Here is a 16,162-nt window from a genome sequence, read left to right as displayed (position 1 = left end):
TAGGCACTCAAAGCGCTTCACATGGAAGGGGGAATCTCCTCAACCACCACCAATGTGCAGCATCCACTTGGATGATGCGACGGCAGCCATATTGTGCCAGAACACCCACCACACACCAGCTTACTGGTGGAGAGGAGACAGAGTGATGAAGCCAATCAGTGTATATATATATATGGGGATGATTAGGAGGCCATGATGGACAGAGGCCACTGGGGCAAATTTGGCCAGGATGCCGGGGTTACACCCCTACTCTTTCGAAAGACATCCTGGGATTTTTAATGACCACAGAGAGTCAGGACCTCGGTTCAACGTCTCATCCGAAGGACGGTGCTCTTTGATAGTATAGTGTCCCCGTCACTATACTGGGGCGTTAGGACCCACACAGACCACAGGGTGAGCGCCCCCTGCTGGCCTCACTAACACCTCTTCCAGCAGCAACCTGGTTTTCTCAGAAGGTCTCCCATCCAGGTACTAACCAGGCTCAGCCCTGCTTAGCTTCAGTGGGCAACCAGTCTTGGGCTACAGGGTGATATGGCTGCTGGATAAAAAACTCTTTACACAGCCTCTACCTTAGAGTTACATTATGCACGAATGTCAGTCTTAGCCACACAACTGACAGGTTATGGAGTGCATCGTTCGGTTTGAAACTAATGTTCTCCCCTCAGATTTGCTGACACAACAATTTAGGGTTCTGGGTGTCGATTTCAGTTCCCCTGGTGATTAAAGTGGTAATTCACCGCTGGCAAGATGGGCTTTTAATAAAACTTGGCTGTCTATGCAGTAGAAATGTGAACTTTAAAAAAATAATCGGTGCTACAGGAAAAAAGCCTGTGGCGTTCCCTTTTGCCTGAAAGGTCGGGAAACTTCAACATTCATAATGCACTGGATGCCACCTCTCTGTCGATCCAACTGTTCATGGACGTGGTGGATACAAAAATGCAGAAGTACAGTATTTTTAACAAAAGTATCATTGTGTGTCATCCGCCATACATTTGACAGCTTCAGGGCTTTTGGTAAAACTACAGATCGTACTTCCGCATAACAGGTAGATCTGCATGAAGGTAACAACAAGTTAATTTGCATATACTACAAACATTGTAACAATACAAAGCTGGTTGAAAATCAGCAAACATGAAGCCCTAACATGTGTGAGCCGACATGATGGCTTTTCCTTTACTCACAATAATGGCCACGAAAATGGACCTTATGGCACAGACCTGCAGAGCATCACAGGACCGATCCAAAGAGCGATTTAAAATCCCTCTGTGGAGCACACAACCTCTTCCCCAGTTTCAAACTCATCTAATCCATCTGGAGGTCACTTTGTGCACCCAATAAATGCACTCCCTATCTTAGATTGGGCTTCTCTCCTTTGGGGAATAGATGGGGCTTTCAACCGCCTAATCATTTATAGAGCCTCTGGGCAAATAATGGCTGCACTTTTTAAATTACTAAGTTTACCTCTTCCACCAAAGAGTTCTTGAAGGATCTGGTTCATGGACAATAGCTTCCCTCCAAAGGCGGAGAAGAAAACACATCGAGATGCTAGAGACAAGACCGCTACGTGACAAAAATATGAATTCACAGGAAAGTGAGAAGTTCCAACTCAAAGGCAAAGGGGTTCAAAAGAGCAGAAGAAAGGAAGCCGTGTGCTTTTCAGAAGAATTACTTAAAGGCTTATTAGTCTTTTCGCATAAAGGAAATCACATAAATGTGCTTCAGAAGGCGCTTTTATCTTCCGACGTAATTGCGACTGAAATTACAATAATTGTACCAATTAAAGTAATCCTGAATGAACAGTATGTCATCTTAATGTTTCAGTACTTGGGAGAAGAGTCTTGTCTAATTAGCTCCAATAGCCTCGCACACATTCAGAGTGTCATTAGTTGGAAAGTTTCGCTAAAAATCGCTTTAAATCCTGGATTTGAAGCCCAGCACTGAGAGCCAATTGTTCCCTCAAAGAATAAGCTGAGCATTGTGACAGGAAGCATTGTGAGTGGGACGAGCCTTTCGGAAAGCGCAAGAGCTTTCGTGTTCTTTTTCTTTCACCCGTGAATGTCACACCGAGTTCGCAGCCAAGGAGATGCCGAGAAGTGTGGACGAAAGGTGAAGGGGCGTGTCCACATTGAATCCCTCCAGCGATTGGTCGTTTTGGAGCATGCCACGCCAACTCTCCTGGTGGGTTAATTAACAAGGGCCGCTCTCAGAGTAGGGGAGGAGGGGACATATGTTACCGGGGCCAGAGCCGGCTGATAAGGGGAGGGCGGACTGGGCATGGTACCCGGCCCAGTCAGGTTCTGTCATACCATCCTGGCACAAGCCAGACACCAGATGTCAGAGCAGAACCACACCTCGTAACAAGCGCAAAACCGGAGCAAAGTGCCATAAATAAACTCCCAGTGGGCCTGACTCTGCTCAAAAAGTCCACTACAGATCATGGCCATCAGCCACCACAACATCTCTTTAGCTCACTTGCTCACTTTCCATTTGGACTTCCGCCTGTTTGCTTTTTATGGTAAAACGGCCCAAATGTGTCTCACTATAACCAAGGCATTCTCAGCCCAAAATAATGGCCGTAAAGACCAAAAAACAACCGTGACTCATGGTCCTACAGAATGGAGACCATTAAGTCCAGACTGAATGGCCTAAAAAAAGCTTCACAGTGAAATAGAGAGTGACTGAAGTGTCAATGTCGGGCAGAAAGGTAATTGGTTGGAAATTTTCCTTTCAATTTGTTGGGCTTGTAGTAGTTTTACTTAAAATACAGAGGTACAAACACACTTTTCTCTGGTCAAGGTGGTTTATAGATATGGTTATAAGCCAGTGTACCTTAAGGACACAGGAATCTTTGTGTTTCTCCTGCGTGGTTGGATTAATGTAGCCTGTCTTAAATGTTATTCATAAAACAAGCTGATGTTATTAACAGATTATTCACATTCTGGTGCAGATTAAAGGGCCAGATCACTAGGGGACTGGAAAGTTGTTTCCATAGTTACTACAGACAACAAAAGACATAACACTCATTCGTGTAGTCTTAGGCCAGAAACATAATGAACAAACAAACAAAAATAAATAAATAAAATAAAAAAGTTTCGTTTTTTTCTCATCATACAACAAAAATGTATATGCTTTTGTACAAATTATACATAAGTGTTCAATAGCAGTTATAGTTTTTGAAAAAGTCAACAAAAGGCATGAAATTGCAAACTGCAAGTATTAAGACAACAATAGTGTCTATAGTACTAAAATGATTAGTTGCTATGAGTAAAAGATCCTCTCACAAAAATTCACCCAAATACGACCAGTTGTTTCACTCGAAGATTATATATAATTTTATTTTATCTCTCTGTAAAGCACTTTGGTTCACCTTGAGTGTTTTAAAGGGCTGTATAAATAAATGTTGATTGATTGATTGATATAAAGAAACTGAGTCACGCTTTCATTTTCTCTCACTTCACTATAATGCAATCGCATACATATTACATAATTACTTTCATTGTTTGTCTTGACTGATATTTGAAGCACTTTGAGTTGCTTTTAATCTATAAAATGCACAAATCTACATATTGACAATTTAACCTGTCAGTCTTGAAAAAGCCACGTATAATTTTTGTAGAGGTTTAGGGTCATGTCCACCAGGCGCAGTTTCTTAGAGGGCGTTCACACAGGACATATTCTTGTATTCAGAACACAGAGGTCTCGGGACACACTTAAGAAAGTGTCATTTTTTATTTACATTTTTTTATAGCAGTAATTTATATCAACAATATATATATTTTTGCTTTTATTTATTGTAGCAGCAGTGTTCCTACTGCAATTATTATTATTTTTTTGCCTTCCAGGGTCTGGGCCTGGTGGAATGTAAGCGTGTAAAAGTCCTAAATTAATATTTTTCAACTAAAGTTTTAAAGGTATGAATGTTACCCTGTTTTCTATCATGCTATTACTACATTTAACTCCTTTTTTATTTTATTATTTTTTTATGAGAATTTTTCAAGAACTGCAGCAAAAAAAAAAAAATTTGCAAGAAATGCAAGAAAATATATTTTTAATCAGAACTGACAAATGTTTCTTGAATATATCATTAGATGAAATTTATAAGAACATATAATATGAAAATTACCAGTATGAACTTCATTAAATTCAATGGATTTAATTAAATTCATCTGAAACTTATAACTCATGACTGCTCAAAACAGTTAATTCATTTTACCGGTAATTAATTAGTGTGTCATTTTATTTTAATTTCAGATTTATTTTGTGCGCATGATTATAAACAAAATGCAGCCCCAGTGGAAATAAAAAAAAATGTGCATGTGTATGTGTGTGTGTGTATAGGAAGGAGGCTAAATGTATTTTACATAAGTAATAATAGATGTATAAAAAATAAAATAAAATAAACATTATTTTATATGTAAAGCTACAGGTTCACTTTCGGGTCAAAATGGACCTGAACACAAAAGGTGTAACAATTATTTTAAATGATTATATCTCTTTCTTATTTTTTTGTTAAAAAAAATCTGGAAAAAAAAAATTGATCTATTTTGTATTTTTGTCTTAACACACTAACACAAAGTTTCATCTTCTTACTAAAAATTATGGATTTTCTTATGTACCTCTTCCGGTTCAAATTGGACCCAATGCAATAGGAGGGTTAAAAGGAAATACATTTTTTTTTACAGAAACAACTTCTCTGAGAGGGTTTTCCTTATCTGATAAAGAAAACTAGTCAAATTCAATAATCAACAATTACCTATCCTGACTAATTCTTAGTTACAAGGACACACTCTAATGAGGTTCTGCATTGTAGTGTTGGTTTTACGGGTTATGCTGTGCAAACTGCTCGAAAGAAATGTCACAAATAAATATACACAAACATTCATTCCGGAAAACACACAAACATTCATTCCGGAAAACACACAAAGGCACTGTGAAAGCTCAGCCTCATAATGACCTACCATGGAGCAATCTTACAAAGAGGAGATTTCGCCACTTCTCTCTTCTAGGACTTTGTGTGTGTGTGTGTGTGTTGTGTGCTAGAGAGAAAGGGAGAAGGATGTAGAAAACCAAGCTAAACTGGGCAACACACCCATACAACACACTCTCATACACACAATACATCCATTTCCCAAGCAAATTATATCGGTCCATCGGCCTTCACAGACTATCACAAGAGTGAACACAAGCCTAGCCCTTATGACTGCGATCGAGAATGACAGCTGACCTATGAAACTCACTCACTTCTCTTCCACACACGGTACGGTGCTTCCTGATTGGCTCTTACATCACTGCAGACCACATACTGACCAAACACCCTTCCGGGTCACTCTGGTCATGAGACTAACGGGCCCAAAACCCCTCCAAGATCAACCGATAAACAGTTTGTGGGTAACTGTTGTAAACCCAGATGAGAAACGGCTGCTGAAACGGACACCAAGTGGGCACACGCAGGTCTGCGTCTACGCAGTCATCTCTATAAAAAACAAGCAAATGCGAGGCCATGTGACCTCGAGAGTGCAACAGAAGGAAGAAAACAAAAAAAAGCACCAGTAGATTTGACCGTTTCTTATCTGAGCAACATCTGTGACAGATAACAGAACAACATTACAGGCCTCTATTTTAACTTCCACAGTGACAGATTCGCTGCCGCTGAAATGCAGTGCTATTGTGGACATGAGGAAATGAAGAGTATTTTCGGGGTATGAAAGAGGAGAAAAACGGGTGAGACGAAGCGCTAAAGGGCATCATGGGGGCTGGGAAAGAAAGAGCGATGGTGAGAGAGAGCAGATGCTGACACTGAGATGCTCTGACACTTCTACAGCCCCAGGAGTCACAGCATGTTAGTGCAGTGTGACAGAGCAACCTTTAAAGGCCAAACACTGAGCATCAGCAAACCTAACGGCCTCAACATCTCCCCTTCCAGCATTTACACACACATACACACCCCTCAAACGCTCTAGAGAGGATGCAGCGGAAGTAAATGTGATTGTGTTGCATGTTTAACAACAAGTAAACAAGACAATTATTAAAGACTGACAGTCTGTTAGTCAGGCAGCGACTGAGCATCATTCTTTTTTGTTTTGCTTTTCATATATATACACATTCTGCTGTAAGAAATTTGCTGAAAGTAAAGATCAAAGCTCGAAATACTTCATGGTACATCATACCCAATGAGACATCCGGATTTATAGGAATTGTGCAGTGGACCAAATATGAAACAGAAATTTCCTACTGCCACCTGCAGGTTGCAAGCATTATTACACTGAAAAACAAATCAACTTAAATTGTATTTAATTGTATGGGAGTTTTGGTGCAATACGCATGACCAAAAATACCCAAACACATCTCACTAGGACTGAAGAAATAATAAACTAATAGAATTAAAGAACTAACTAAATAAATAAAATAATAGAATTAAACAAAATAAGTAAATAAATACTGAACTAAATAATAGATAAATAACTAAAGAAATTAAATAAAATTAATTAAATAAATAACTAAAGTAAATAAAATTATCGATAAATAACTAAAAAATAACTAAAATAAATCATATTTATTGATAACTATATTATTTATTTATTTGAAGTAAATAAATTCCCTCTTATGATATTTGTACAGTAAGATATTTGACGTTTGATGTGAGGTACAGAGAATGTGTATTGTCAGAATGTGTAAGCTGACCTCTCATAAATGGTCTTCATTGTGACCTGGTCTGAGACTCCATCAGTTTCCTCCAGAAAGAGAATGATCCAGGATGTGCGGTACGGCCACTCCTCCGTCAGGTTGATCCAGGATGCCAGCCGGTCCCAGTTAAAGATGATCTGATTGGCTCTAAGCAGGCGACCTATCAAAAGACACTTCATTACTATTATATATATTTGTGAAGCAATCGCTTATGTCTTTAACATGCCACAATAAATAATGAATGTATGAAGCAAAAATGAGGTCACACTGACCTGTGACTGACACTATGTTGAGCAGTCTCCTCATCGTCTGAGGGCTGATGTCACTGAACCAGTCTTCGGTGACCAGCATCTTGGTCAGGTCAAAGGACATCTGCCGCGTAACGGTGCGCTGCATCTGTCTCCTGCGGTACGTGTCCTACACACCAATATGCAGAGAACTCGATGTCAGGGGGCTAATAGAGTCTGTGTGATACCTGTAGGCTAGTTTAGCACACGTTGTGTTGATGTGTAGCTTTAGTCCACGGTCATGTTCCTCTGAACTTCAAATACATTTACAACCTGTTTTACAACAATGACAGTGTTTCCATAAGATCTGTTCAATTTCTTTACAGATCGGTCCCTCTCTTTCACTAACAGACAGACACACACATACACATAGACAGTCTTAAGATGCAACATTTCAATAAGTATGTAGCTTAAATCATAAATGCCCAACAGTGGCTCCAGAAAGTATTTTGACACTTTAAATAAATGGATAAATTGCAGAGATTATCGGAACCATAGACGTTTCACATACTTTTCTTCCTGCAAGTGTTAAAAACTGGCATCTGCAATTATATTTTTTTTGCAATTACAACTGGCCCCAGGGTGGATGTTTGAAGTAATACATGATAATTTGACTACAAAAAAATATGAATTATGAATAATAATAATAAAAATAATAATAAAACAATGTTATATAAATTGGTACGGTCTCATTAGTTAATGTATTAGCTAACAATGAGCAATACATTTGTTACAGTATTTATTAATCTTTGTTAACACTAGTAAAAATTTAATAAAAATACAACAGTTCATTATTTGTTCATGATAGTTCACAGAGCATTAACTAATGCAAACTTTTGAATGTATTGGTAAATGTTGAAATTAACATTAGTTAAAGGAATAGTTCACTTAAAAAAAATCCGTCAATTTACTCACCCTCAAGTTGTTTCAAACCTGTTTGAATTTTTTTCTCCTGCTGAACACAAAGGAAGATGTTTTGAAGAATGTTGGTAACCGAACCGTTGATGGTCCCCGTTGACTTCCATAGTGGGTCTACTATGGAAGTCAACGGGGTCCATCAACTGTTCGGTTACCGATATTCTTCAAAATATCCTCCTTTGTGTTCAGCAGGAGAAAAAAATTCAAACAGGTTTGAAACAACTTGAGGGTGAGTAAATGATGACAGAATTTTCATTTTTAAGTGAACTATTCCTTTAACATGGACTAAGAATGAACAATACTTCTACAGCATTTAATAATCTTAGTTAATGTTAACAAATGAGACCTTATTATAAGTGTTACCCATATTTTGATTAAACTAATATAACTAAACTATAATATATAGTAAATATAATAAAAATAATAATATGTATACTATGAAGTGATGATAATTTGACTACAACAATAAAAATGTATCACTTATGAATTATTATTATCATTTGTATTCATTCATTTATATCATTTGTATTAATATAGTGCATCTATTGTGTACGTGTGTGTGTGTGTGTGTGTGTGTGTGTGTGTGTGTGTGTGTGTGTGTGTGTGTGTGTGTGTGTGAATAACATACGCAATATATGAAATATTATTATTATTATTAATAATAATAATAATAATAATGTGTTACAAAATTTGTAACATTCATAATTGTATAAAGCTTGTTATATAAATGGTCACACATTTATTTTCAGCTTTCTTTTGGCTTATGTCAAATACTTAAGTAGACTGTAGGATAGTCAACACTCAACAAAACCTGACAAAAGTACCAAAAAACATCTAAAGACATCCTGATCCAGTGAAATGGCAGTTGCCATGGACTGTATCAGGAGCTGTGTTTTTGTGCGGATTCATTGTTAAGTCTAGGTAAACCGATGTGCATGACCGTTTGCCTTCTTGTCCGTGCTGTCATCCAGCGGTTTGACTGACTGAGATGTCTGCTCGTCTCAAAGCGTTAGCTGGTCCGGTACGAGCACAATGTAGAGCCGATCACGAGCTCTGGTGGGTCAGCGCTTTAAGCCCACTTTGAAGTTTATAATGCTAAACTTGTGACTTGACTGCTACTTGGAACACATGGCCGTAAATAAGGTGGCCCCTTCTTGATCCAGGATGATGGAGGGGAGCCTTATGTAAAAATATGCATGATGAAATTACTCACAAGTATAGGTGTACCAAACTTATCAGAGATCCCAATTGTGTATCAAGAACGACCCCTGCAGAACCTGACACATTAACCAAGAAATGGACACAACACTAACAGAGCCAACCTACTTTTTTTCTTCTTTAATGACTGAGTCTTCCGCAAGCTGCTCATGAAACAACTTTCCACAACAAAACGTGTAGATCAGGGGTATAGCGAGCTGGATGCTCAGCCAAGAAACAGCAGAGGCAAAACAAGAGGAGCGTGCCCCTGAAATAAAGAGGGGCCAAATAAAGGAGGCAGATAAATCAGCCAAGCAAACAAACAGCCCTCGCAGGGTGAGCAGAGGAGCCACTTAGCCTCCTGCCTCCGTGCCACCGTGCCAGTGCTTTGTCACCAAGACCCACTGCTGCTGCACCCCGTCATTAGGCAATGGCATCTCAGCGGGAAGAGTAAACAGACATTAAATCAATTACAGACGCTCCTCGGCGACATCCATGGTCTCTGACAATACCCCCCATCCAATAAAACCACACACACAATAACAAACACAAGACATGGTCCTAACCGTCCATGATAACAGTGAACAGTGAATAAACAAATCATACGCGAATGAAAGAGCCTGTTAGAGAGAGAAGCAGTGTTAAAGCCTTTATAAACGAGTTATTAATGAGTTATTAATGAGGTAATGGGAGCCATATGGCCTTCGTTGAGCCGCCCATCTCAAATCATGTTGATGGGAAGTGGTGGGAGTGTTGGCGGTTAAGTCTTACCCGGCGGTTCAGCGCTGTTTTACTGCCCTGCCTGCCCTGCTCGCCGAGACTGTTCTGAGACAACTTCCTGTCCATGTCCTCTTGCCACACTACAGATGGAGAGAGTCAGACGTTCAGAGGAAGTATTGGAGCAGAAATGCTGGGCTGTTAGTCAATATTAAACGCAGTACACCACAAAATCAACAAATATCTGCCACAGCAATCGAAATCAGATCAATGCACCACAAACATCTTGCTATACATAAAAAGAACACTATTTAAAAAAGATTTTTCAGAATATCTTCTTTGTTCCACAAAAGAAAGAAAGGAACTCATAAAGGTTTGGAACAAAATGAGGAAGAGTAAATGATGACAGAATTTGTGCCTTTTGGGGGCTATCTCTTAAAATGCATTTTTGCATGGCAAAATGTATGAAATGATAAATAAAATAAAAATTCAGCCTTTGGAAACGTCTCTATACCGACCATCAGGGTTCAGTTGATCTGCATTGGCTGGTGTGGAAATGCAGAGTCTCTTGGCGGTGCTGAGGCCACGACTGTTGAGGAACACAGGCAGGTGGATGATGTTTCGCATGTAGTCGTGGCCGTTGATGTTGGAGTCACGTAGCACACTGTTGAGGTTCTGGTTTATGGCCTTGATGATGATATGAGGGTCGCTGGCAAAGATGGAGATGAAGGGGCCTTTAGAAAAGAGCACTCGAACCTGCAAACAGAAGAGTCGAGAGAAAGTTTCCTCTTTATTAGCAGTGAAAAATCTGGTCCAACGGTTCAACGCATGCTAAACAGTGCATTAGGTATCATATGGTATTTATGGTATGTTTGTTTTGAAGGGTTTTTTTTGTTATTCTAATGCTCTATGGGTGCTCTTCCTCAGGAGAAAATGTATTCATAGTAAGATTAGGCTAAAACCAAAACAGTGATCAAACACACAGACTGACTCCTGAATATACTGTATATGTGCAATACAAAACAAGTATCATATTTTTTCCCTCTTCCACTGTCAGACCACTTCAGAATGAAAGAAGTTATTCAGTTGTAATTCTATTAGACTAGTTATGTTACACAGACCTATAGTTCCAAATATATGCTGTGGATCATGTGTGTGCTCATACACAAGCCACCTTGTATACGTTTACACACACCCAGACATGTACTAATTTGAATGTGTTGGGACTTTCCAGACTAATGAAGAACACTGTAACGTGTATAAGTGTCACAGGATACTGATTTGTGGACTGTAAAAGTAAAAGAACGGCACGCATCATTTAGCGATTGCTGCAAAATTTCTGCTGACATCGCGGTTCTCCACGCCAACTTATTTGTGGCACAAAATATGGCATCTGCATTCATATCTGTAATTTTTCCTATGGAACATCAACCTTACCAGTTGGAACAATATTAAGCTTGAAGGAAAAATCCAATTTGGTCATTCTTGTTCAAATCAGAGACAAAAAAAATCAGAATTTAAAAGAGATGTGGCTAATTGCACCACAAAGGAATCTTTGAGGCTCTTAGTTTGCAGGCTCTCTGGTAAATGGCAGATTTCATTAGACGTGAACAGGCTGCCAACACAAGAGGATTATACCCAAATAATGACATTTAGCTGAAGGAAATTCCATTAGTCCAGCTGGGAGAGAGGAATCTGAACTTCTGGAGCTAAACAAGCCTGAACTCTAAGCACTGCTGCACATCTATGAGATGTTTGAGAGGTGAATGAGCTTGTTCTTCCCACAGAGAGGACATGAGGCACCTTGTTTGTCCATTTAGTCAAGAGCTAGAAGTGAATGTGCTCAGACTAAATGAGTCTTTTATATTTACAGTGGAGATAAATGGCTTGTGCCATCAACAGCTTTTTGGCATTAGTTGAATACACAGGCAAATGCAATCCTGACAGCAAATAAGATTTGTATACTGTTATTCGGTTATATGCGAGATGTTCAATGAGGTTTTACACTAGGCTTAAATGTAGGATTGTGCATGATAGCGTAAACATAAACGCACCGTATCAAGCATCTGTAGTACTTTGTCCTGCTCACAGGAATCCAGGCCATCGATGATGACAGCCAGTCGGGTCTGATTCTGAGTGAAGCCGTCAATGGTTTTAGCCATTTTAGCCATGAGTTCCACTTCACACTTCAAAACCTGAGAGAAAGAAAGGAAACAAATCAGCTGCACAGAACAACAAGCAGTAAAATGGATGTCTTAAATCTGAATTTTTGAACCACGGTGGTGTGACTAAGTGGTTTACGAACTGGGTTCGTAAGGTTACAAAATATGTTAAAATATGACAAATACATTTTCTATCCACAAATGCTGCAAAATAAATTTTTTAAATAAAAAATACTTTTCAATTATGAGATTTTACTGTGGACAGCTATGCAAGTCAAGGTTGTCTCTTCAAGTCATGCCTAGTTAGGCCACAGTGTAAGTCACTTTGGATAAGAAAATATCAGCTAAATTAAAACAAATGTAATAGTGATGACTATACACAAGCACATTACATATTATATTAGTATCATTGGCTCACCTTCATGAATCCCTCACTCTTGAGTTTGTGCATGCTGTTGGCAGCGTTGAGTAGCCTCCTCCTCTGAGAGTGCAGCACAGAGTCCGCCACCTGCCACCAGGTCCGACAGTTCAGAAGCACGGCCAGACCCACCACACTGGCCATGGCGATCAGAACCGCGTTCACCGTGAGGTTCTCTCCATCCACCTTAAAGATGGCCAGTAGGGTCATGCCTGTGATCAGACAGCCCGACGTCAACACAAAAAGCACAAAGGAGGGGACGCAACAGGTCTTCTTCCACTTCTTTCCTGTGAAAAAAATATTGACAAAACAGTATAAAATATGATTAGATTAGCCATGTTTGAAGCCAAACCATTCTTGATGTTTAATATGTAGAGCTACAGTATGAAGAGCATGACTTTGGATCAATGAGATTTCACTCTGGGTACAAGTAAAAAAAAAAAAAAAAATACAAATAATTATGAAATAAATAAAATATTTTACCACAATTATGTTAAGACTGTATTGTTATTGTTACTAAACTAAAAGTATGAAAAATAATTGTCCTTATTTGAAATAAAGCAGAAATAAAATAAAATATAAATATTAGATGAAACATTTAAACTTTGACTTTTTTTTTAATTTCAGTTAGTTCCCAATGCAACAATTTTAGGGTTTTAAACTTTAAGTACTTAAACCAAATCTGAAATTAAAAAAATTAAAGCTACATAGAAATATAAAAATATAAAAATGACAAAAGCACATAACAAAATTACTCAAATTTTAACTATTAAAAATATTTAAAAAAAATACTATAACAGTATATAAATAATACTAAAACAACACTGATTTAAGATAAATAAGACCCTTTACTATGGTAAATTTCACAGTTACAGAGAGCCGTGTGTGTTTTGTATAAAATAAGTTAAAAAGGAATTCATTAAACAAATAATAATAATAAAAATAATAAAAAAAACACAATGCTTTGCTTTTTTTTTTCCTTCTCTACTATCAAGATTCATCCTACATATTCTACAGACACACCTTGAGTTTCGTCATGTTTGAAGACCCTAAAAAGTCTGCTGGCCAAGAAGCCAAACTCTCTCTCACAGGCATCGGACAGCGTGGCTATCATTTCAGCCATGGACGTCTCCCCTCCCACACTCGACAGACGGTTATAGTCTGTGAACAGAAACCTGGACAGATGGAGAACAAAAAAAGACTGACTGAAAATGAGCATCAAACATGTGCGTGTTTCAACAGAATGTGCAGGTAATATAATGTCATCAAGAGAATATTCACAACATTTCTTTATCCTGCCCAAAAATCATTCGGCAAAGTAAATTACATCTTTAAACACAGCAAACCTAACAAACCAAACCAAAAAAAAAAAACACCCCTTAAGGTAGTTGGGTGCTGTTGAAGTGGATGGATGTGTTTGGTCATGGCTACACTATTCTGAGAGCTCTACCTGACAGGCAGGGCTTTGGTGGTCTGTTCCGGAAGCTCGGGGGAATTGACGAACATGAGTTTGAGAAGCAGCTCCAAGTAGCCGATGTGGCGGGCCAGTCTGGTGCTGAGGACCCAGGCCCAACTCCAACTTTCCCCGCCTTTTCTCCCACCAAAGTACACCAACACTGCACACACCATACAAAAAGCACAGGAGACCGAGATGATGCAGTCACTTTTTGATATGAACTGAACCAGAAGTTTGTGAGAATGTAAAACAGGATAAAATGCAGAACAGGCAATTCCACTCACAATCCACATGAGATTCAGAAGTACACTGCTGCATTCTAGTGGACACATTTATATGTACAGTTTAGTGCCTCTTGGTAACCAAGGACGAACCCTCATATTAAGGAGTAAATGGGTCAAAATGTAATAAATAAAATTCAACAAAAGCCTCTACCATTTGAGTTGTAAGCTGAATATATAAACTTCTTTGTGTCCATTGTACATGTACGGTAAATATATTTGCATTACAATAGTAATGAGATGAATAATCATAAGCAAGGGTATAAAATAAATATACATTACAAAATACTTACAAAATCACCAAAAATAAATATACAGTAAGTGCTATTTTAAGAATTAGGGAATGGTTGGCTCTATGAACCCCAGGGGTTGATATATTAGTCCAATTTCAACCATAAAAGTAGAGTTGACAAAAAAACTTAAGTATTCAGGTCAAACAAAACCAAATTTGTCAAGTACAACCATGTAGTCAGACACTCAATAACTAAATCAAATGATCTTTCTGCTCAAATCCTTGACTATACTTTCCTATTTCTCTACCTCAGCACAATCTTTGCTGCACTACAATAACTTTATAGACATCAATTTATCCACTTTCATTTTTTTAAATAATTGTTAATTTTTTAATAACAATAAAAAAAATAGTAATAACAATAATAATTTAATATTAGCAAGATTATATCTAATAATAATATTTATTATTATTATTAAAATATAATCAATGATTAATCAATATTCATATTAATGATTATATTATTATAGATATAATAATATTAATAAGTTATTATTACCATAACAATAATTTATTATTGTTAATACATTTATTGCATGTATTTCTTACTGTGTTTGTGATTTGTTGTTCTATCTACTGTATTTATTGACTTTTTATGTGTAGTTTATTTATTGTTTTATTCTGGCTTAGTACTTTGAATTTGTTTACTATAAAGTCTAAGGGGCCGTTTACACGACACCGTTATCAACTAAAAACGGAAAACTTTGCATTTTGGGCGTTTATTTACACGACACAGATGTGTCGGGCCATCACCGGGATGTGATGGGCCTGAAAAGGCAAACTGTCCTTCTCTGTTATATGTTGCACTATGGTCCCATAGGAATTATTCTCCTTTTATTACACTCAGCCTGTAATGAGAGGCAAGACAGTAAATTCGATGATTTCTCACCAAAGAAGATGTACAGTAGAGTGAGCAGGCTGAGGGCCACAGCGATGGCCAGCTTTGTGTCAACAGCGAAGCCGAGGACCAGAGCCACAGATCCACAAAGCAGCAGAGTCAAAACCACCACCAACCACGAGAACTGGAACAACGGCTCCACCTGCTGCCCGGCAAACGTCTTCATCTCATCTGATACAGTGACAACATACTCAGATCTCAATCAGATGGTACAAATACAACAAGGCCTTCCAGATCTTGAATAGACATTTCTGGCTCATACCCTCCAGTTTCTTAAGCAGGAAGGACTTGCCACTGCCCCACTGAGCGTAAAGCCCCACGCAGATGGGCGGCTGCATGGTGGGCTCACTCAGGATGTCCGCCAGAGCGCTGCTGTACAGGTCATAGCCCAGCATGTCCCCGTCACACTCAGAAGGAGACAGGTGCTCTGGGGAGGAATACATCAGAGCTGTTGTAGACAGACATGTTAGTGTGCAAACCAGTTTTGTTTGAGGAGTACTCACTGGCTCCAAATATCTGGGTGAGGATGCTCTTCTGGTGCGTGCAGTCTATGTTGTAAGGTGTCTCTCCCTCTTTGTTGGGCCGGTAGAGCAGACGACCATCTTTGGGGTTCCTCAAGAGCAGCTCGGCGAGTTTACGGCTTCTTCCACGAATGGCAATATGCAGGGCTGTGTCACCTTTCTGAGAAGATAACATTTAAGATTTAGAGAATATTCAAATGCAGAAATTCACAGTATTATGTATTTATTTTTAAAGGAAATTAATACTTTTATTCAGCAAAGATTGATTACTCTGATCAAAAGTCACATTCATAATGTTACAAAATATTTTTATTTCTAATTAATGCAGTTT

General features: G+C 38.4%; 1 protein-coding gene and 1 pseudogene across 5 annotated transcripts in view; both read right to left on the bottom strand.

Moving 5' to 3' along the window:
* The window catches only part of kidins220a (kinase D-interacting substrate 220a), a 51,796-nt gene that overhangs the window by 25,102 nt on the left and 10,532 nt on the right, over positions 1-16,162 (bottom strand). For all 5 annotated transcript variants that reach the window (XM_056245635.1, XM_056245634.1, XM_056245636.1 and 2 more), the window contains exons 12-22: positions 15,814-15,991; positions 15,573-15,737; positions 15,302-15,481; positions 13,834-13,999; positions 13,407-13,558; positions 12,384-12,670; positions 11,858-11,998; positions 10,322-10,559; positions 9,858-9,946; positions 6,957-7,101; positions 6,682-6,844 (exon numbers count right to left, since the gene is read on the bottom strand). In XM_056245635.1, coding sequence (XP_056101610.1) covers positions 6,682-6,844; positions 6,957-7,101; positions 9,858-9,946; positions 10,322-10,559; positions 11,858-11,998; positions 12,384-12,670; positions 13,407-13,558; positions 13,834-13,999; positions 15,302-15,481; positions 15,573-15,737; positions 15,814-15,991 — 1,904 coding nt within the window. The remainder of the gene's footprint in view (positions 1-6,681; positions 6,845-6,956; positions 7,102-9,857; positions 9,947-10,321; positions 10,560-11,857; positions 11,999-12,383; positions 12,671-13,406; positions 13,559-13,833; positions 14,000-15,301; positions 15,482-15,572; positions 15,738-15,813; positions 15,992-16,162) is intronic.
* Positions 427-543, bottom strand: LOC130080325 (5S ribosomal RNA; annotated as a pseudogene).

The sequence above is a fragment of the Rhinichthys klamathensis genome, unplaced genomic scaffold (assembly GCF_029890125.1).
Source record: "Rhinichthys klamathensis goyatoka isolate OS25496 unplaced genomic scaffold, OSU_Roscu_1.1 h1tg000032l_1, whole genome shotgun sequence".
Classification (NCBI taxonomy): domain Eukaryota; kingdom Metazoa; phylum Chordata; class Actinopteri; order Cypriniformes; family Leuciscidae; genus Rhinichthys; species Rhinichthys klamathensis.
Note: the sequence above shows the minus strand (reverse complement) of the source record. Positions and strands in the feature narration are given on the sequence as shown.